The sequence below is a fragment of the Rutilus rutilus genome (assembly GCF_951802725.1).
Source record: "Rutilus rutilus genome assembly, chromosome: 5".
Taxonomy (NCBI): domain Eukaryota; kingdom Metazoa; phylum Chordata; class Actinopteri; order Cypriniformes; family Leuciscidae; genus Rutilus; species Rutilus rutilus.
Window position 1 is genome coordinate 1130665 of NC_140213.1, and position 22647 is coordinate 1153311.

Below are 22647 nucleotides of genomic sequence, written 5' to 3' on the forward strand. Positions count from 1 at the left end.
ATTTAGCAGCGGCGCTGATGAACACATTGTAGGGGAAACACTGCAGTCACGTCTTCTGAGAGTCCGTGGGTTTCTGTGATGTGGATCTTCCACTGCTGATCGCTCGGGACTGAAGTGTGTGTTGTTGTTCCTGAAGTGTGTGTTGTTGTTCCTGAAGTGTGTGTTGTTGTTCCTGAAGTGTGTGTTGTTGTTCCTGAAGTGTGTGTTGTTGTTCCTGAAGTGTGTGTTGTTGTTCCTGAAGTGTGTGTTGTTGTTCCTGAAGTGTGTGTTGTTGTTCCTGAAGTGTGTGTTGTTGTTCCTGAAGTGTGTGTTGTGTCCCTGAAGTGTGTGTTGTGTCCCTGAAGTGTGTGTTGTTGTTCCTGAAGTGTGTGTTGTTGTTCCTGAAGTGTGTGTTGTTGTTCCTGAAGTGTGTGTTGTTGTTCCTGAAGTGTGTGTTGTTGTTCCTGAAGTGTGTGTTGTGTCACTGAAGTGTGTGTTGTGTTGCTCAGTCTGCTGTAGGCCACGAGTATCAGAGCAAGCTGTCCAAGCACTGCTCCCAGACCGACACCTCCAAGGGTTTCGGAGGAAAGTTCGGCGTGGAAGCGGATCGTGTCGACCAGGTAATCCGTCAGATCTTCAGCCAGGGTTTCTGCGCTCAGACTGTCTTCTTCATCTGTTCACTCGCGTGTGTGTGTGTGTGTGTTCTGCAGTCGGCCATGGGCTTTGAGTACGCTGGGAAGACTGAGAAACACGCCTCGCAGAAAGGTAAGTCTCTCTTGCTCTTTTTCTTTCCTTCCTTATTTTTATGAACGATCCTTCATCCGTGATCAACAGCCTCTGATATTCTGCTCTTGACTCTGAGTCTTACACTCAGTCTTACACTCAGTCTTACACTCAGTCTTACACTCAGTCTTACACTCAGTCTTACACTCAGTCTTACACTCAGTCTTACACTCAGTCTTACACTCAGTCTTACACTCAGTCTTACACTCAGTCTTACACTCAGTCTTACACTCAGTCTTACACTCAGTCCTGTTTCACTTTCTTTCATCCATTGGTAATGTTGGTTTACTATTTCTGAAGCATCACAAAGACACTTGACTTCAAAAATCACAATCAGACTTTATATTAGTAGATATGTAGAGAGCAGAATGAAGATTGTAATTAATGAATGAATGTTTATTCTCTGAAGACTTCTGATAATCAGCCAAGCAGGTACACTTATCACTAGGGGTCCGATATTAAGCATTTTGATGAATTAAAAAGCAGGTCCGTACAAATCAGATCAAATTTCAAACCGCAAAAAGACTATTTAAATGAAATGAATCCTGCATGTCTCTAAATGAATGGCGCAGACGCGTGATTTCATTTACCACACACACACACACACACACTGGAGCACGTGTGACGCTTGCGCTGTTCTCAGCCTCAGCCGCATCATTATATGAAGACATGATTGCATAAACATCATCTCCAGAGCCGCTTTGAGTCACTTCATGAGCTTTTTAATGCTCCAAACTGAGAAAAGCTATCGTCATATCATAAACACACAGAAACTCACAGATCTCCACGGCAACCCGTCAAAATAAAGGTTCGGTTTCTCATAGGGCGCTAAAATGCAATTTTTGTTAAACTGTAAATAAATTGAATAAGTTTGATTTCAATTAATTAGAAATGCTTTTTGATTACTAAAATTTAATTTAACCATTAAAATAGAGTCTTTAAGTTTTACAAAATGCTGGGTGCTCCCTAAGTTATTATTATTATTATTATTATTATTATTAACAGTTCTCAGATGTAAAGATATGTTTAAAAGCATTTAAAGAACATATTTGTCAACACTTTGTTATTCTTAATTTTGACATTAATTTACATTTTTACGCTAGACATAGGCTATATATCGGTCGGTCTACTTCATCTGTAATAATCGGTATCGGCATCGACCCTGAAAGTCACATATCGGTCGACCGCTTATTATCACCTGATCCCCGTAATCTCAAAATGAACGAAGATCATCTAGTTATATTTGCTCTAACTCGTATATCTGTCTGTCACTTAATTCCATACGACGAGAAACATTTATCCAGATTCTCTAATATAAAGTCCTGAGTGTGGTGTAGATCTCAGCAGTGGCGTCTGCTCATGTTGTTCCTCCAGATTACGCCACTGGGTTCGGCGGCCGCTACGGCGTTCAGGCGGATCGCGTGGACCAGAGCGCCGTCGGCTTTGACTACCAGGGGAAGACGGAGAAACACGAGTCTCAGAAAGGTTCGTTCCCACTTCCCCGCCTCACACACGTGTCTGCGTTTGGCCATCTCTGCATTATTGTCGTCTGAAATCCACAGATTATGCCAAAGGCTTTGGTGGCAAATTTGGAGTGGAGACGGATAAAGTGGACAAGAGCGCCATGGGCTTCGAGTACCAGGGCAAGACGGAGAAACACGAGTCCCAGAAAGGTTTGTGTCACAGTTTGACTTCCGTTTAACTGTACAGCTTTATAAAAGATTTTAGTGTAATTCCATAAGAACAGAAGGTAGAGATGATGATAATAATAAATATAGCCGCAAGCATCAGTCATCTAAGCACTAATGGCCCATCGGGATGATTAGCAATCAAATTGAAATGTTTCTGTCCAACATAAAAGAATTTCATGGATCATGTGCTTTCATTTCATCATTTACTAATACGTTATTAAAATCAATAGTTGTCAGTTATTATTATTTAATGGACCAGAGCTAATATGAACTAACAATAAACAGCTGTTTTTTATATTAACTAGCGTTAACAAATAAATACTGTGGCCAAAGTATTGCTCATAGTTAGTGCATTAACTAATGCAACCTGATTGTAAAGTGTAAAGTGTAACCATGGATTTGGCAGGCTTTTCATTTAGTAGATTTATTAGTTAATGTCACATTTAGACGGTGACGTCTTGTCTGTTGTTTGCGTGTCAGACTATGTGAAGGGTTTCGGAGGGAAGTTTGGCGTTCAGACGGACCGTCAGGATAAGTCTGCGATGGGATGGGATCACCAGGAGAAACTGCAGCTGCACGAGTCACAGAAAGGTAACACACACACACACACACACACACACACACACACACACACACACACACACAAACACCATCGGTGTCATCATACCTTAAGTATGTATCGAGGAACAAAAACGGGACATCCTGGTCCCAGTCAGGAGTTTTGTACACGTTGCAACTTAAGTATAGCTTAAGATACTCTGGCTGAAAGGGCACAGTAGTCAATCCGGGAGACAACAAACTATTGTTTTTTTTTTTGGCTACATTCTTGCTATATTGCAAATGTAAGACTGGCATCAACGATTACTCCAAGGTTCATTATTTTTCTTTGAAACTCCAAGACCGAGCCATCAGCAGACAGTTAGTGAGTTAGTGAACCAGCTTTGGGAAGTTGGTAGGAGGAACCAACATAACATAACTTCAGTTTTACCACTAGTCAAACAGAGTCATCTTGATTTTAGAAACACATCCTGATTTACATCCGGTTTAGAGTGTATATAGATTTTAGTATCCTCAGCATAAAAGTGATAATGAAGGCCGAACGATCGCAACAGATGCCCAAGTGGTGACAAATATAAATGAAAGAGCAAGGGGCCTAAAACTGAGCCCTGAGGAACACCAGTGAGTACCTGACCTCTGACCTGTCACCACCCATGGCAATGAACTGGGAACCGTCAGTAAAATAGGATGTAAACCAGTTTAAAGGTGTCTCCGAAACACCGAAAGCACTTTCAGTGTTGGTAAGTAAAAGACTATGATCAACAGTATCGAAAGCTGCTCTGAGATCGAGAAGGATGAGAGTGGAAATGCCGCCATAAACACGTGATTGGCGACCCTGACCAGAGCCGAAACCCTGCCTGAAGGAGTTCGAGGAGATTATTGACCGTACGATGGTTATACAAGTGAGACGCATCAATGCATTATAGTATTTTTGCCAAAAACGGAAGATTTGAAATGGCCAAGAAATTGTTAAAGTCGTCTAGAGAGCGTTTGTTCTTTCTTTTGGTACTGCTGTTACTGGAACAACCCCAGTCTGCACTGAATCATTAATCTACTGAGGACCGTAGGGCACAACACATCAAAGCGGGGTTTAAATAAACTGATGGGAATAGAATCAATCAAGCAAGTGGTGTATTTCACACTTGATGCCTCCGTTTCGAGAGCCTCAGAATCGAGCTGTGAGTGGAGGACCGGAAAAACCAGAAGGATTACATAGTGAGGCAGGTGTCAGTTTAACAAGTGAAGAAAGGATTTACACAACTGCTGAGAAGCAGGCCGGGGTGATATCAGCAATCTATTTATAGTTTAAAACAAATGTCTGTGATTTCCTTGATTGTTTTCAATAATCTGGAAAATATAAGCTGATCTTTCAGACTCAGTTAATGCCCTGTAGTCAGGACTCAGGACTACCCAGAAGATCCTTCCAGGCTTGATCATGGACATCCACGCCGGTCAGGTGTGCAGATTCAGATTCAGGAGCAGAGCGGGCGAATGAAGCATTACTGGACTTTAAAGGAGCAAATGAGTAGCAAGTGCATTATTAAACTGTGATATATTATGCACCAAACAAAGTTAAAGTATACAGATCACTTAAAGTGGAAAAATCTGATCAGTAGATTAGTGTCGACAGACGAACACTGAGATACGAACGAGCCGTTTGCTGTCACAAGGTCAGCCTTTGCTATGAGTCGGACCTGTCAAGTAGAGACAGACATTCCTTGGCTTTCACTTCAGTCAACATTTATGTGACATTTATGTAACATTTTGTACAAAAATGTCGTCATTATAGATTATTCCAAAGGCTTTGGAGGGAAGTATGGTGTGCAGAAGGACCGAATGGACAAGGTACGTTTATCAGATCATTATAGTGAACATAGAGATTCAGTTTCTGTTTCTTTTTTTAACATGACATTCAGAACCAGAAATACGGTTGTGAAAACTGTGTGTTTGTGTTCACTTCCTTTCTGAAAGCGCAGTTGTGTCCGCGAGTGTTTCTCATCATGATGGTGTGTGTGTGTTACTGTTGTCATCAGAGCGCAGGCACGTTTGAGGAGGTGGAGAAGCCGAGCACGGCGTATCAGAAGACCCGTCCCGTCGAAGCAGGTCAGAATAACTGTCCAGTGCTGTGTTCCTGCTTTATAACCAGGGGTGCGCAGAACTGGGGCGCATGCGTGTCAGTGCTGTGTTCCTGCTTTATAACCAGGGGTGCGCAGAACTGGGGCGCATGCGTGTCAGTGCTGTGTTCCTGCTTTATAACCAGGGGTGTGCAGAACTGGGGCGCATGCGTGTCAGTGCTGTGTTCCTGCTTTATAACCAGGGGTGCGCAGAACTGGGGCGCATGCGTGTCAGTGCTGTGTTCCTGCTTTATAACCAGGGGTGCGCAGAACTGGGGCGCATGCGTGTCAGTGCTGTGTTCCTGCTTTATAACCAGGGGTGCGCAGAACTGGGGCGCATGCGTGTCAGTGCTGTGTTCCTGCTTTATAACCAGGGGTGCGCAGAACTGGGGCGCATGCGTGTCAGTGCTGTGTTCCTGCTGTATAACCAGGGGTGCGCAGAACTGGGGCGCATGCGTGTCAGTGCTGTGTTCCTGCTTTATAACCAGGGGTGCGCAGAACTGGGGCGCATGCGTGTCAGTGCTGTGTTCCTGCTTTATAACCAGGGGTGCGCAGAACTGGGGCGCATGCGTGTCAGTGCTGTGTTCCTGCTTTATAACCAGGGGTGTGCAGAACTGGGGCGCATGCGTGTCAGTGCTGTGTTCCTGCTTTATAACCAGGGGTGCGCAGAACTGGGGCGCATGCGTGTCAGTGCTGTGTTCCTGCTTTATAACCAGGGGTGCGCAGAACTGGGGCGCATGCGTGTCAGTGCTGTGTTCCTGCTTTATAACCAGGGGTGTGCAGAACTGGGGCGCATGCGTGTCAGTGCTGTGTTCCTGCTTTATAACCAGGGGTGTGCAGAACTGGGGCGCATGCGTGTCAGTGCTGTGTTCCTGCTGTATAACCAGGGGTGTGCAGAACTGGGGCGCATGCGTGTCAGTGCTGTGTTCCTGCTTTATAACCAGGGGTGTGCAGAACTGGGGCGCATGCGTGTCAGTGCTGTGTTCCTGCTTTATAACCAGGGGTGTGCAGAACTGGGGCGCATGCGTGTCAGTGCTGTGTTCCTGCTTTATAACCAGGGGTGTGCAGAACTGGGGCGCATGCGTGTCAGTGCTGTGTTCCTGCTGTATAACCAGGGGTGCGCAGAACTGGGGCGCATGCGTGTCAGTGCTGTGTTCCTGCTGTATAACCAGGGGTGTGCAGAACTGGGGCGCATGCGTGTCAGTGCTGTGTTCCTGCTTTATAACCAGGGGTGCGCAGAACTGGGGCGCATGCGTGTCAGTGCTGTGTTCCTGCTTTATAACCAGGGGTGCGCAGAACTGGGGCGCATGCGTGTCAGTGCTGTGTTCCTGCTTTATAACCAGGGGTGTGCAGAACTGGGGCGCATGCGTGTCAGTGCTGTGTTCCTGCTTTATAACCAGGGGTGTGCAGAACTGGGGCGCATGCGTGTCAGTGCTGTGTTCCTGCTTTATAACCAGGGGTGCGCAGAACTGGGGCGCATGCGTGTCAGTGCTGTGTTCCTGCTGTATAACCAGGGGTGCGCAGAACTGGGGCGCATGCGTGTCAGTGCTGTGTTCCTGCTTTATAACCAGGGGTGCGCAGAACTGGGGCGCATGCGTGTCAGTGCTGTGTTCCTGCTTTATAACCAGGGGTGCGCAGAACTGGGGCGCATGCGTGTCAGTGCTGTGTTCCTGCTTTATAACCAGGGGTGCGCAGAACTGGGGCGCATGCGTGTCAGTGCTGTGTTCCTGCTGTATAACCAGGGGTGCGCAGAACTGGGGCGCATGCGTGTCAGTGCTGTGTTCCTGCTTTATAACCAGGGGTGCGCAGAACTGGGGCGCATGCGTGTCAGTGCTGTGTTCCTGCTGTATAACCAGGGGTGCGCAGAACTGGGGCGCATGCGTGTCAGTGCTGTGTTCCTGCTTTATAACCAGGGGTGCGCAGAACTGGGGCGCATGCGTGTCAGTGCTGTGTTCCTGCTGTATAACCAGGGGTGCGCAGAACTGGGGCGCATGCGTGTCAGTGCTGTGTTCCTGCTTTATAACCAGGGGTGCGCAGAACTGGGGCGCATGCGTGTCAGTGCTGTGTTCCTGCTTTATAACCAGGGGTGCGCAGAACTGGGGCGCATGCGTGTCAGTGCTGTGTTCCTGCTTTATAACCAGGGGTGCACAGAACTGGGGCGCATGCGTGTCAGTGCTGTGTTCCTGCTTTATAACCAGGGGTGCGCAGAACTGGGGCGCATGCGTGTCAGTGCTGTGTTCCTGCTGTATAACCAGGGGTGCGCAGAACTGGGGCGCATGCGTGTCAGTGCTGTGTTCCTGCTTTATAACCAGGGGTGCGCAGAACTGGGGCGCATGCGTGTCAGTGCTGTGTTCCTGCTGTATAACCAGGGGTGCGCAGAACTGGGGCGCATGCGTGTCAGTGCTGTGTTCCTGCTTTATAACCAGGGGTGCGCAGAACTGGGGCGCATGCGTGTCAGTGCTGTGTTCCTGCTGTATAACCAGGGGGGCGCAGAACTGGGGCGCATGCGTGTCAGTGCTGTGTTCCTGCTTTATAACCAGGGGTGCGCAGAACTGGGGCGCATGCGTGTCAGTGCTGTGTTCCTGCTTTATAACCAGGGGTGCGCAGAACTGGGGCGCATGCGTGTCAGTGCTGTGTTCCTGCTTTATAACCAGGGGTGTGCAGAACTGGGGCGCATGCGTGTCAGTGCTGTGTTCCTGCTGTATAACCAGGGGTGCGCAGAACTGGGGCGCATGCGTGTCAGTGCTGTGTTCCTGCTTTATAACCAGGGGTGCGCAGAACTGGGGCGCATGCGTGTCAGTGCTGTGTTCCTGCTTTATAACCAGGGGTGCGCAGAACTGGGGCGCATGCGTGTCAGTGCTGTGTTCCTGCTTTATAACCAGGGGTGCGCAGAACTGGGGCGCATGCGTGTCAGTGCTGTGTTCCTGCTTTATAACCAGGGGTGCGCAGAACTGGGGCGCATGCGTGTCAGTGCTGTGTTCCTGCTTTATAACCAGGGGTGCGCAGAACTGGGGCGCATGCGTGTCAGTGCTGTGTTCCTGCTTTATAGCGCACAACTGGGGCGCATGCGTGTCAGTGCTGTGTTCTTGCTTTATAACCAGGGGTGCGCAGAACTGGGGCGCATGCGTGTCAGTGCTGTGTTCCTGCTTTATAACCAGGGGTGTGCAGAACTGGGGCGCATGCGTGTCAGTGCTGTGTTCCTGCTTTATAGCGCACAACTGGGGCGCATGCGTGTCAGTGCTGTGTTCTTGCTTTATAACCAGGGGTGCGCAGAACTGGGGCGCATGCGTGGTAAAGATGAACGTGGAGGGAAGCTCTTTTGAGTACCAACATTTTTGGGGACTCGTTTACTTACTGGAGTCTGATTTTTCTCCATCTCTGGTAATATAGCAATCATGATTATGGCTGCACGGTATAGTTTATGTTTTTGTATATGTATGGTTTTAGCATTGATATCGCGATGTGCGTATCCGCGAAAGTGTCACATGGCAGGATGTGTGATGTCATGCACATATGGGGATCTTAGTTGATCGGTTTTGGTTCGGAACGCATGCGATTAGTGGATTAATTGCAAAGTTTATCCATCATGGTGTTAAAGTTTATCATGTGTTTTTAAGTCCTGTCAGTTTAAACATCAAGCGCAAGAACAAGACTGGAACACACACACACACACACACACACACACACACACACACACACACACACACACACACACACACACACACACACACACACACACATGCAGACATCATGTGAACGCTGAATTCTCTTCTCTTGAGCTTGAACCATGGCTTGAACAGACACGTGCACACAAAATTAAGTCAAAATGCATGTCTTGGCGAGTGTCCTCATAAACACAGTCGGTTATGTGCTGTGAACAACTGAGAAAGAAGACCGGATGCGTATCACTGGATCTGCATATGCGTGAGATCCCTCATTTGTCTTTAAAGTGACGGCAGCCTAATATACCCACAGCTGTTCGTTAGCCCAGTGTTAATCAAACAACAAAAGAGAAAGAGGAAATCACTTTTATAGTGACACAGATTTAACACAGATAAATTGTATTAATTACATTAATTATATTTAATTTATACAGTGAAGACTATAGTCTTATTTTACAATTGATTAGTCAATTACTGAATACAGTTAGACTTGCTGAAGAACATAAAGCACTACTTATTTCATTAGTGATGAGGGCTTGTGGGATAAGTGCAGCATCTCCTGGTTATAACGCTTCATAGCGCTCGAGTGAAGCCTGGTTATAACGCTTCATAGCGCTCGAGTGAAGCCTGTGCTCTTGTTTAGCCGGGAACAGCGCCGGCAGCATCAAGGCTCGCTTCGAGAACATCGCAAAGCAGAAGGAGGAGGAGGACCAGAAGAGAGCAGAAGAAGAGCGCGCTCGACGACAGGCCAAGGAGAAGCAGGAGCAGGAGGAGGCGCGCAGCAAACTGAAGGTACACACACACACACACACACACACACACACACACACACACACACACACACACACACACACACACACACACACACACACACACACACCCGTGACACACACACACACACACACACCCGTGACACACACACACACACACACCCGTGACACACACACACACACACACCCGTCACACACACCCGTGACACACACACACACACCCGTGACACACACACACACACACACACATTTGTCTGGTAGGACTGACACAGATTTCAGGATTCAGTTCGATTCTATATCAATTCATTTGGGTATATTTCAGGTACAGGACAAAGGAAACCCAGAACGCTTCACTCGCTCAACCCAGAACGCTTCGCTCGCTCAACCCAGAACGCTTCGCTCGCTCAACCCAGAACACTTCGCTCGCTCAACCCAGAACACTTCGCTCGCTCAACCCAGAACCGCTTCGCTCGCTCAACCCAGAACGCTTCGCTCGCTCAACCCAGAACGCTTCGCTCGCTCAACCCAGAACGCTTCGCTCGCTCAACCCAGAACCGCTTCGCTCGCTCAACCCAGAACGCTTCGCTCGCTCAACCCAGAACGCTTCGCTCGCTCAACCCAGAACCGCTTCGCTCGCTCAACCCAGAACGCTTCGCTCGCTCAACCCAGAACGCTTCGCTCGCTCAACCCAGAACGCTTCGCTCGCTCAACCCAGAACGCTTCGCTCGCTCAACCCAGAACCGCTTCGCTCGCTCAACCCAGAACGCTTCGCTCGCTCAACCCAGAACCGCTTCGCTCGCTCAACCCAGAACGCTTCGCTCGCTCAACCCAGAACGCTTCGCTCGCTCAACCCAGAACCGCTTCGCTCGCTCAACCCAGAACGCTTCGCTCGCTCAACCCAGAACCGCTTCGCTCGCTCAACCCAGAACGCTTCGCTCGCTCAACCCAGAACGCTTCGCTCGCTCAACCCAGAACGCTTTGCTCGCTCAACCCAGAAGCTTAGATTTTTTCTACTTGACTAGGAGTATTAGTCGAGTATTAGTATTAGTCGCATATTTATATTAATTTAATTACTTAAATACTGGAGAGAATACCAGACCACAATGAGTGTTTCCGTAATATATATAAATAGCCTATTCCGCACTCAAGCGATTATCCTCCATGTCATGATTATATTGTCTGCTATATTTGCTGCTTATTTATTAAATCCAGGCAATTGGTTGATGAAACATTGATTAAAATTAAGAGACAATTTATACAAAACGAAATTCACTTTAAAGAAAGGCTTTCTACAAAACAGAACTTAATGAAGTGGTCAAAATCATGTCTGACCCGCTCCACATGTCTCCCGATATACTGCGCGTCTTATGACCCTCTCTTACTCATGCTGTTCACTTTTCATATAATCAACTTAGATTAAATTAAAAAGTAACATTATATTATTGAAACATAAATATGAAACTAAATGCGTTTTCTTTAATGGCTACAACACGTATAGTGCAGTGTAGAGAAGTGTAATGTCGGAGCGGGGTTTCATCGAATTTTTTATATATTCATCGAATATTATTTTCACTAGGAATGCCCATCCCTGTCAGTCGCTATATTTCTGTAATATTACAGGTCAGAATTAACACCTGATTCATATACAAAGATTTCAATCGCACATAAGCCAGTTTTTACAACATTATAATAAAACTAAACATTTAAACATGGGTGTCAACTTATTTTCATGATGGATTTATTTAAACTTACATTAAATATTGAAGAACAGGTTCAGTAAAAATATAATGAATATGTAATATAGTGCATATATTTATCAAAACGCTCCTCTCTAGTTATTTTACTAGCAACTATCGAGTTTATGGTCATTGAATGTCTTTCCTGAGGTAAATCACGTGACATTATTGTTCTTTATTGACGGTTGAAACACTGATTGATGGATTACATGTTCAGGAAGTTGTTCTGTATCTTTCAACTTTTCTTCTGATGTTCATCATATTTATTTGCTGCTGTAACTAGTAGATAAGAGGAAGAGATGATCGCTTCATCTGTCACACACATTAAACACACATTATAAAATGGACAGAATTGATCATAATTATGAAAGCACAAAGATTATTGGACGGCTGGAGCTACAGATAATGTTTAGTGAAGTTTGTTCTCCATGAACTGGAAACAGCACAGACTGAATGATGAAAGAAACGACGTCGCTTCATCAAAATGAGAATCGATTGAAATCAAGAAACCTGTGTTTTCATCCTAGCCCTGCGATCTGGATGTGATGGAATAATAATCAATATGAAACTACTCTTATATTAGATTTAAAGCAGCATTACGATGAGCCGTTAAAGCAGGGGAGTCTGAGCTCTGGCCTGCGAGAGACTTGAGAAATAGAGCTGAATTTGGCCTAAAATAAAGTGCATTTCTTCTCTGAGCGCCGTCACACACCATCGGGATGCAGAGATAGACGGGAGAAGACGCCAGAGCAGAAAACACACCCGTCTCCTGGTGATCATGCTGGATCTGAATGTGTTCAGGCAGAGATGATTTGATGACTTCAGTAGTGTTTGGTCCTGTACAGTACTTTAGTTTTTAGATTAATGCCGGAACTGCTCTCACTCAATGTCACGCATTCATAGAAAGTTGGTTAACAATGATTTTTAATAGCTTTTTCCTAAAATATTTTTTTTTCTAGTGAACATTAATGATGTAGCCATGCACACTTACTAGAGCGTCTCATTCTAGTGTTAATGCTGATCCGCACTAGCAAGGACACGTGTTCAGTGTGCATGTGTTCACGGCGCCCTCTTGTGGACCGCTGGTGTAAAGCACTGGTTCTCCAGCACGAGTGTGTCATGAGCTGCAGGACCTCATGAGGTGTGTTTGGTGTGTTAGGCGGAGCCCGTCAGCGAGCCGGCGGCGAACGTGTACGAGCTGGAGCCGGTCTCAGCAGAACCCACGTATGAAGAGCCGGCTCAGGAGGAGCTGTACCTGAGCCCTGAGCCGGACGAGCAGACCCAGACCTCGCTGTACCTGAGCCCTGAGCCCGACGAGCAGACCCAGACCTCAGGTGCGCCACACTTCTACTTCACAGCCAACTAAACCCACACATATGAGCAGTTCTTCCTGGCTCTCTCTATTTTTTTTTATTTATTCTATTATTTTAAGAGCATTGCTGCACTTTTATAAAGTTATTTTAAAACAACAATTTTTTTCCTATGTTATTTTATTTTTATTTTTTCTGGCTGTTTGTTTATAGTGGCAATGGCCTGTAAGAATGGATCCATCTCAAAACCATCAGATTGAGAATAATGAGCCGAAGCACTGTTCATATAATCACTAAAATCACCCATGCTCACGTGTGTGTGTGTGTGTGTGTGGGGTTCAGGTGCTCAGCCGGACGAGTATGGAGAGGATCTCGGTGTGACTGCCGTCGCTCTGTACGACTATCAGGCTGGTAAGAGAACGCTTTGATGGCTTTGAGTTCACAAACTGTTAAGATCAATGTATTGCACTTAACCGTTATGTAATGTTCGGGTAATTGATGTTATTGCATCGGACTAAAACTCGCTGACCGACTGACAGGCTCGCTCAGGGTAGGACAACAGTGATTAGGGTACATCAGGCCTGAAGGCACATCTTAAGAGAAAATGTGCTTTTTACTCCCAGAGTGCATGACTGCAGAAAATACACATGTTTGTATTGAACACTGATGGAGCAACACATGTTGTGTGAAAAATAAATCACAACAGTGGTTCGTTTTGTTAAAAAAACGTCTGAATCTATCCATGTCATGTCAACAAACGGGAATATCCTTTTGTCCATCCATTATTTGATGATGATAATAATATGGCATGATGTTTTTTAAATGAAGCAATACTTTCTGCCATACGGACCATATACTGGCGGATCGGGTCAGTCCCTTTACATCGTGCTTCATATAAGAAAATTACAGATATTACTGGAGTACATTTTACAAGAAAATACAATTTCAGTCTTTCTACTTCAACATTTCACGTTTCATTCAGTGTGTTACATGTTATGGACGCTTGTTTCTGTTAATAGTATGGAATAAAAAAATTAGATAAAAAGTTGCAGCTACCTTTTATTTGTTTTCTTCACAATTACGAAAAGTCTGAATTGTGAGGATAAAAGTTGCAATGATTGAGGTTTGATTCCAGCAGGGAATAAAAAATAAAACGGAGACTTTCTCTCTAAACAAAAATTCTTTTTAAAAAGTTTTTATATCTCGCAATTCTGATTTGCATTCCTGAGTTTGTAACTTGTGATTCTAAGAAAAAGTTGCAATATCCATTTTTTGTTTTTTTAATTTCATGGCGGAAACGAGCTTTAATAATTACTTGCCGTTTCTTTGCAATTATTTGTGAAATTTGCAACAATTAAAGTAAATCCTGCACTTAATTGTTTTTCATTTTTTATAGTTTTTTAATTGCACATCTGCCTCTTAGGAGCAGGAAGTGATGTAACGCGCCTCTGTTTCTCCCCAGCGGGTGATGATGAGATTTCCTTTGACCCAGACGACATCATCACCAACATCGAGATGATTGACGAGGGCTGGTGGAGGGGTGTGTGTCGGGGCTCGTACGGACTCTTCCCAGCCAATTACGTTGAAGTTCGACAATAGCCTCACTCGTTCCAGGCGGAGCGTCAGCCCTCGCCTCCTCGCCTCCTCGCCTCCTTCATCAGCTTTCTCTTCTTCCTCTTCTTTCTGTCTCGCGCGGGCGTTCGCTGGTCTCTCGTCTCAACGTTCCCGTCAGTAGGCCAGAGTAGATGCCTCTGCCAATAGAGATTTATGACACTTCTGAGAGCGTTTACACACACACACACACACATGCGCACACGTGATGGGTGTGAAATAAGAGAGTAGACCAAAGATCAGAGATCTTCTGCTGTCTTTGAGAATAAATCATGCACATGTGCGGCTTCTTTGCGACTCTTAAAGCTGCGTCCGTACGAACACTTCTGCTCATTTAGTGTCTTTTTTTTTTGCAGTGTTGAAATAGGGAACAAATTAATTATGTTTGAAAATATGAATGAAGGCCAAAACGTGATGCCATAATAATCACTGCTGGAAATCGCAGTGCTTGACACGGTTTATAAGAATCATTTTAATGGTATTTGAAGGGTTTGTGTGTTAAATCAGATGCTGATGTCTTGTGTGTATGTCTGATCTGCGTCGTCTCGTGCTTCTGATTCGTCTGTAAAGTCCGTCAGGTGTTCGGCTACATCTGGACTCGCTCTTGATGTGCAGGACACGTCGATGTTTCTGTGAGTGCATGGCGTTTCTGTTTCTGACAGCCCAATTATATCAAACGACAATCCGCAGCGGTGCAGTCGAGTTAATACTGGATAATAGCAACAGCTAATGACATAATCTGGTTTGCATTTTTAGTTAAGTAACCTTTTCAAACAAATTGTCTGTGCTTATCTATACTGGCTCTCTTTACAAGGCTGTTTTATAAGAAACATCATTTAAGAATAAAAAAATAAATAAAACTACTGTTTTTGGTATTTTTCCCAATCCATTATTTGGCCACACGTGTGAAACTTTACTTCTCTGTTAGCAATTGTAATAAAGTGCAAATGTTTGTAAGACACACTGACGCACATGACCAGAGCAATATTTATTTCTTTCACATTTAGTCGCCATACAAGCACTCATCCCACAAATCCTACAATACGTTTTCTTGGTCATTGCAATGAGTTTCTACTTTAGAAGGTCTTTAACAACATTAACAGTGTGAACACAAGTCTTTACATGTAGTAAGCAGAGTAAAGCAACATGGGGGAAAATCATAGCTAAACAACAGGACAATTCCATAGATATAAGGTGAATATTGTGCTTATGATGTGGCAGGTACATTATCTAAATATATACAGTATGCATTAATCATAGTATAAATATATTGTGTTTTGGATTTGCTATATTAATAATCTAACAAATATACCCATTTTATTCAAACATTTGACTTTTTTTGGCAAACCACAGTTCAGTGGGAACAACACCATTGAAACAGCATTATAAAAGGCAATATAATTATATAAATCCAAAATACACTTACTCTATTATATGCTATCTAAAGAGGATCTATTTTATATAAAAACGACTTGTTCACAGTAGCAGCAGTATATTGGCAAACCGTCGTTCAAGAAAGGCTTGCAATTTAAAATTCCTGTCCCACATTTTAGAAAAATATTGTGGTGTATATTCACTCATACTCAGATCTCGCTTCTCTCTTCAGAGATATCCCCACTGTCAGGACAAGATAGAAAAGTAATTCTCACAATCAAGTTGTACATGCACTCTGCATGCTGGCTAACAGTTTATATATTAAGAAACATGATTCCAAGTTTTATAACAGCTTAAAGCATCCTCTATAAACTGGCTTATGGAATCTCTAAAACTGCAGCTCATATTAAAGTAGGGGGAATTTCCACTTCATGCCGATCTACTTTCTCAGTGTGTTGTTCATCCATGCATACGCTTAATTGATTGACTGTAATTTAATCAAAATGCCACAACTGGATCTTTCAGTGAAACAACATACATATACAAAAAATCAATCATTTGGTGCACATAAACCCCATAATCAACCGCAAGCTTGCATTTAAATCTGCCTCCATCCCATTGATCCACAGTACGAAATAGAGAAAAAAACCCTGTTGCTACTTTAATGTGCAGCAGCCGCATTATTATAGATGTTCTGTGCACAATAATTAGGCCTGATATCAGACCTGCGCCACAACTCTCATTTAGAAACACTCTTCCTCTCAAGCCTTAGTCATCCAATGAACATAGTTCAGAATTGACCTTCAAATCACCAAATTACCTCAAATAAATAGGTGAGCCAAAAGAATGCTGAAAAAGGTGTTTGGTCGGGAACGCTTGCGTGTATTTTGTGGCATTCATTTTTGCCATCAGGATCAAACATGGACAAGGCTGTACGTGACGTCTTGTCCTCATGCAGTCTCATTGATAAGAAGCATCATGAACAAAGGTCCTGAATGTGTGGATGTACCCAACTTTACTTAGGGTTCATGGTCAAGCCTGAGTGAATCCAATGGTTTCAGCTAGCCTCATTTTATAAGGATGAAACAACTGTCCACGTTTTCTGCAACAACATACAGAATGCTTACAGATAACATCTGAAATGAAATATTCCTGTATCAAAGGTAAAAAAGGACCTCCCAGCTCTGCTGGTTAAAATGAAGCTTCGGCTCATAAGAACGAGTCCACATAGACTTGTTCCTGAGTGCAGTTTTTGTTCATTGGTTCTTATAGTTACTCTGACCACAACATCATCCCACAACTTCCAACAGGAGATAAAACATTGGAGAAGACGAGGGATTGATCGAGTCGATATCCACGCCCAGCATCATACCTTTACCTGTCCATTAGAAGTTTGAGACCCCTCTCAATGTTCATCCGGTGCCCAACACGGGTGACACCCAAGTCTACAAGGTCTTCTTTTTGGAGGTTATGAAGGTGGGTGCCCTCAATTTCATTGTCCAAGAAGGCCTTCTTGTGTTCTGCCAAGTTGAGGCTTTCCAGCCAGTCGGCTACATCATGCTTGGTCCAGACTAGGACGGGTTTGTCAGCAAAAGGCTTGTCGGCCGCAGCCTGGAACAGCGTGAGTGGGGACAGCGATTGACTGCTGACTGAGCTGAGGCTGTGGCATTGCTCTGCGTTCACTACGGGTGGAGAGACATCAGGTAATGTAGGAGAGCCGGCAGAGACTGGCAGAGAAGAGCTGCGAGCACCTGTTTCAGGAGGACTGGAAGCCTGATGAGGCAAGTGTGTTGTTGAAGAAGAAGCACAAGAAGTCACTGTGTTGCTGTGTTTGGTCCCTGAGGCTTGGGTCATCCACTCTCTGAGAACACACACACATATATGCAGAAAGAGAAGTCAGGTGCTGAACTGGTTGAGGGACTCTTTCAGGCACGTTAAGGAAAAGAACATTTGTGTTGACAACAACAACACTCACTATTCTGTCAATAAATGTGTCTCAAAGGAGCCCAGACATCAACATAGTGTCGGCCCAGATCCGGCCCACATCTGGTACAGTACGTGTGGAATCCAGGGATCTGAGCCGACACTATGATGCTGTCTGGGAGACCAGCACACTGTGAGTCAAAGGGAATAAAAAAAATTAACCAGTAAGAGGGAATCAAATGATCACTCATTTAAAGGAGTAGTTCACCTCAAATTAAAATGTCCTGATAATTTACTCTCCCCCACGTCATCCAAGATGTTCATGTCTTTCTTTCTTCAGTCGAAAAGAAATTAAGGTTTTTGAGGGAAAACATTCCAGGATTTTTCTCCATATAGTGACTTCAATGGGGTCCAATGGGTTGAAGGTCCAAATGTGAGTTTCAGTGCAGCTTCAAAGTCTTCAAAGGAATAAGAGTCTTATCTAGACAAACCATTGGCCATTTTATAAAGAAACCCAAAATATTTATATACTTTTTAACCACAAATGCTCATCTTGCACTAGCTGTAATGCGCTACACATTATGTAATCGCGTGTTCCATTTAAAAAATGTAGGATTGGGCGAAAAACTCCATCTCATTTTCTCCTCCAACTTCAAAATCGTCCAACATCATTGTTTTACATCTATTTTTATTTGTTTTGTAAGTGGCTTGCACGTTTGCTTTGTAAACACTAGGTCGGTACTTCCGCCTACGTGACCTTTAAACGTGATTACGTTATCGTCTCTTTTCGACTGAAGAAAGAAAGACATGAACATCTTGGATGACGTGGCGGTGCTAAAATTATCAGGAATGTTTTATTCTGAAGTGAACTAATGCTTGAAGTCCAGTGTAGAGACACCTTTAGCTACAAATACAAGGACATTTGTCTAGGCAGGAATTCCAGTCTAAGCATGTGCTTCCAAGATCTTCTGAAACGGGTGTAGGGAACCTGCTTTGCTTCGAATCTTGTTAATCCGTCACAAATTTCATGAGATTCACATATGCAAAGCTTGTAACCATGCCCCCGTATTAAAAGATTATTTCACAGCTGTAACAATATTTGGATAACATTTAATCTTTTTTTTTATTTGTGTTGTCCTTGATCTACCCCCGGCGTGTCTAATCTACAATCTTTACACAGCTTGTACAAAACTATAGGCCAGACACAGTCCTACATTAGAATATTATTTTGTGCAGGAATTTTACTTTCTTTTTAAATAAATGCCACATGAGACAGGCTAAGCTGTTATTGTGCTCCTCACCTTGATCTGATGCTTCTGGATCCTGCAGGTGGGTCGAGAGGTCCTCCCTGTTTTGGAAATCTGTCCTTGTTGATCTCTTGAAGTTTAGAACTGAGTTCACTGATCACTTTGACTTTAGGATCTGCATTGGGTAAGAGGGGGTTCGGGAGCTCATGGGCGTCTCCCCACTGTTTAGAGCCCCGCTGATCGAGCGTTTTGTGAGGCTCAGATTGTGCTACACCATCCACGGGTGGAGGTGGTGGTGGTGGCCGTCCAAACGACTCTATGCTCTCCTCTATCAAAGAGTTCCTGTAAAGTGCATTGCTTTTGTTGATTATGGGCTTCATTTTTGGCTTCGGTGGAACCGGCGGTCGCTCCACCAGAGTCTGCCCGTCTACATAGGCTATGTATGAGTCCTCAAGTCCCTCAAATGAAAGAGTAGAGATACTGGACATTGTGGAAATTGTGCTGTTTGCCTCAAAGTGAGGATCCCCACTGTTTCGACTAAAAACTTCCCTAATGCCTGAGTCCGTGACAGGCTCGAAACTCTCTGGAGGTGGTGGAGGGTAGGTGTGGGGAGCCATGCAATTCACAAGCCCTGAAAGACACTTGGACTCCACACTGTTCATTGTAGAAGCATAAGAATGATAAACAGGCAAGGGTCCCCTTGTTGCATGACTCTTTTTCTGCTTGAGGATCTCTGCAACCTGGTCCTCAGGAACATCAATGCTGTTGGCAAACTCCAGAGGCGGAGGCAAGGGTTCAGGCAAGTCAAACTCCTCATCAATATCCACTGAGGTCATTGGGGGAAGAGGAATGCTACAGGAGAAGTTGGCAGGCTCCTCCACGGATGTGGCAGAGGTCCTTGTATGAGATGACTGGGAGTTGGGGGCTACAAGTTTGTCATTGGAATCAATGGTTGCACTGTCCGTTACCAGGGACTCGTTTTGTTTGAATCCATCAGACTGACTGTTCACATGTGGCTTGGTCTTATCTAGTGTGTGGACCATGAGGAGCCCCTCTGACTGTTGTTGTGATGTGCTATAGTTGTTCTTCAACTGCTCAGATGGATTACGTTCCTTCGCCTTTGTTGTGGCATGATTGGACTCTCTTGTGTGCCTTAACAAACCTCCACAATCTTTTGGTTGAGCTGTAGCAACAAAGCTGGCTTCAATATTGGACCGTAGCTTGGTGTCTATGAAGAGTGGCTGGTTGAGGTTTGCTTTGCGAGATTCTCCTTTAGGTGGAGGAAGAGGGGGTTGCACTTGCTCCTTCAGAGCTCTATTTCTGGCCTGGTGTTGGAAATCTCCATCATTGAGAGTAATGGGACTGCCTGTGTTGGGGCAGTTCCCGGTGCGTGTTGTGAGGGGCTCAGTTGTTGGTTCGGGGAGGGTAAATTCAGTCATGTTGCCTCGACTTCTTCCAAATTGTTGGAACCCTAATAAAGGAGCCGGTGGAGCCATACGCTTTTCTAAACTCTTATCATAAGCAAACATGCCTTCATCTATGGACATAGACTGGCGTAAACGGGGGGTAGGGATAGATGAATCCTCGTCTCCGAGATCCATTGACAGAAAGGCATGGGAGTTCTTGCGTGCTTCAAGACGCTTCTCGCGGTCACGTACGGCCCCGGCAATAGCAGCTGCAAAAGGGTTGCTCACGATGAACCCTCCGGTGTCCTCCGGTCGTAGCTGGCCTGGTTGCTCAAAAGTGGGAGTCTCAATTTCCATGCTACCTTCTCGGCTACTTTTGCCACTACTGCTAGTTGAAGGCTCTTTAACAATAATGGTTGGTATCTGGATTGAACAGGTTTTATCAGGGCTATCCTCAACATTTGGCTGCTTTATCAGTATACCCTTCCTGCGGGCTGGTTTCGGTGGGATGTACAAATGTTTGCCAGCTGTGTCTGAGTATGGGTTCTCTGGCACATGGGCCCTGTTATGGGTACACATGTTTTGCTGGCTGGCTGGATAAGTCTGATAGTCGTATTGTTCAAAGTTCTGCCGATGGTACACTACCTGGTCTCTTTCTATAGTGTGGCATCTGCCTGTTGAGTTCTGTGTGTAAATGGACTGGTTGGGCTCATATCTCATAGGAGTACTGGGGTTGTAAGGTGGGGATGGAGGAGAGATGCCTGGAGGTGGGGGAATTTCCTCAGATGTGTCAGGCATGGAGAGACTTCTGGTGAACTTCAGCAGTGGAGGTATCAGTAACTTCTTTTCTTCTCCTGCGATTCCTGGAGAAAGGATCATGCAACATGTTTAGACTGACGCCTCGTTAAGTTGCTTAGCCAACAAACAAGTTGCTTGTTGTTTTTATTACAAACATATCCTCATAAAACCCTTCTCAAATCATGCAGATCAAGTCTGAGTCGACTCTGAGTCGTTGGTTGTCAAATAATTTTCATTTAAAAATTCATTTACAAATTCAATAAAGTACTAATGATTTTAATAATGTTTTTGACCAAATTTAATTTTGCTCATTTGAAAGAGTTCTGAAGAAATGCAAAGTGAAATTGAAGGGAAACACTAACCCTAACAGTCTACTAATGAGTTAGTTGACATGTAGCTGCAAAGTTACTTATAGTTAGTAGAATGTCTAAAGTGAACCAGCGAAATAGTGTAACCAATTGAAGAACTGGTTATAATTATAATATGTCTCTGTGTGCTTATCAGATGTTTCATAAAACATTAACCCAATACTAGGTATTTATGTGAAAGTTCTCTGTGAAAATCTCATCCGGTTACACCCCTAATGAGAAAGTAGTTCTACACACAAGAAACTTTTAGAGACTAAAACCTGAAAAATGTATTGAGATTTGGTAACTGCATCAGTGGACACTGAGTTATAGAAACAAATTGCACATCTGTGGTTCGCTTTGCATTACCACTGTGAAAAATGCATCTGATTTCTATAATTCACCAGTCCGTCATCAGTTATCCGGTACATTAACATTCTGGCTTAACAATTAATATGTTTCCAAGGCCACCAGGAGTTGATGAGGTTAATCTTTACATTCAGTTGGTTTAAGTACAAACTTACTGATGAATTATGGTATCTGTGTGAAAACATTTGCAGACTCGTTTACATACAAATATGTGTGACTATTAGTTCTGTATGAATACAATTTTAACGTGCTTTGAATAAAAAAAAATAAAAAATTCTCATTGTTTCTGTTTGGTCAATGAGTGTCATGAGCGACTTTAACATGATTTTAATAAGAATCCTTTTCATTCATTAAGCAGCTGTGATGGGTAGAGGAAAAGGCAGAAATTGATTTTTTATTTACCAATGGATTTTTGTCTTTTCATGGAGCTTTTTGGCACACGAACGTAACTTCCATGGGATCTCCCAGGAACATTAGGAGGAACTATAGCAACTCCTGGCCTTTCAGATGTGGACTGCTGTAAATCAGATTGATTGATTAGAGCTCAATGTGCACACACATACAGACAGGGTTAGGGTTAGGATTATCAATCACAATTATAATCTAACCCAGCTAACAGGGAACATTCTCAGAAGTTTCACTAACATTCTGGCAAAGTTATAAACACAAACACTCTTCCAGGAACAATAATAAAATGTTTGTTCAGTTATCTGGTCTTTAATAATGTTCTCAAAATGTTACCAAAAAACATTTTTTAAATGTTTTTTTTAGAACTTTCAGAAAAGAACTTTCAGAGAACATTCAAAAGGATGTAAGGATGTCCCATAATGTTTGCAGAATGATAAAATGGAATGTTTCATTCAAGTTCACATAACCAAGAAACGTTTTTAAAGCTTTTTTTTTTTTTTTTTTTTTAAATGAGACGAGACTGGACTGATCACGGATTATTCAAAAATTATATTTTCATAA

At 44.1% G+C, this 22647-nt stretch overlaps 2 protein-coding genes across 2 annotated transcripts in view; one reads left to right on the top strand and one right to left on the bottom strand.

Annotated features, from left to right (window-relative positions):
* cttn (cortactin) overlaps nt 1-15189 on the top strand; it is a 20660-nt gene extending 5471 nt beyond the window's left edge. The window contains exons 5-15 of the mRNA XM_084409693.1: nt 489-599; nt 690-744; nt 2137-2247; nt 2325-2435; nt 2934-3044; nt 4801-4856; nt 5045-5114; nt 9431-9579; nt 12453-12627; nt 12946-13014; nt 14066-15189. Of these exons, the coding sequence (XP_084265819.1) occupies nt 489-599; nt 690-744; nt 2137-2247; nt 2325-2435; nt 2934-3044; nt 4801-4856; nt 5045-5114; nt 9431-9579; nt 12453-12627; nt 12946-13014; nt 14066-14202 (1155 nt within the window). The 3' untranslated portion in view covers nt 14203-15189. The remainder of the gene's footprint in view (nt 1-488; nt 600-689; nt 745-2136; nt 2248-2324; nt 2436-2933; nt 3045-4800; nt 4857-5044; nt 5115-9430; nt 9580-12452; nt 12628-12945; nt 13015-14065) is intronic.
* Nucleotides 15190-16452: 1263 nt separating this feature from the next.
* Nucleotides 16453-22647, bottom strand: part of shank2a (SH3 and multiple ankyrin repeat domains 2a) — a gene marked incomplete at its 5' end in the record, with an annotated part of 55319 nt that continues 49124 nt past the window's right edge. Inside the window, 3 exons of the mRNA XM_084409534.1 lie at nt 16453-17449; nt 18813-21027; nt 22081-22195. Coding sequence (XP_084265660.1) covers nt 16963-17449; nt 18813-21027; nt 22081-22195 — 2817 coding nt within the window. The 3' untranslated portion in view covers nt 16453-16962. The remainder of the gene's footprint in view (nt 17450-18812; nt 21028-22080; nt 22196-22647) is intronic.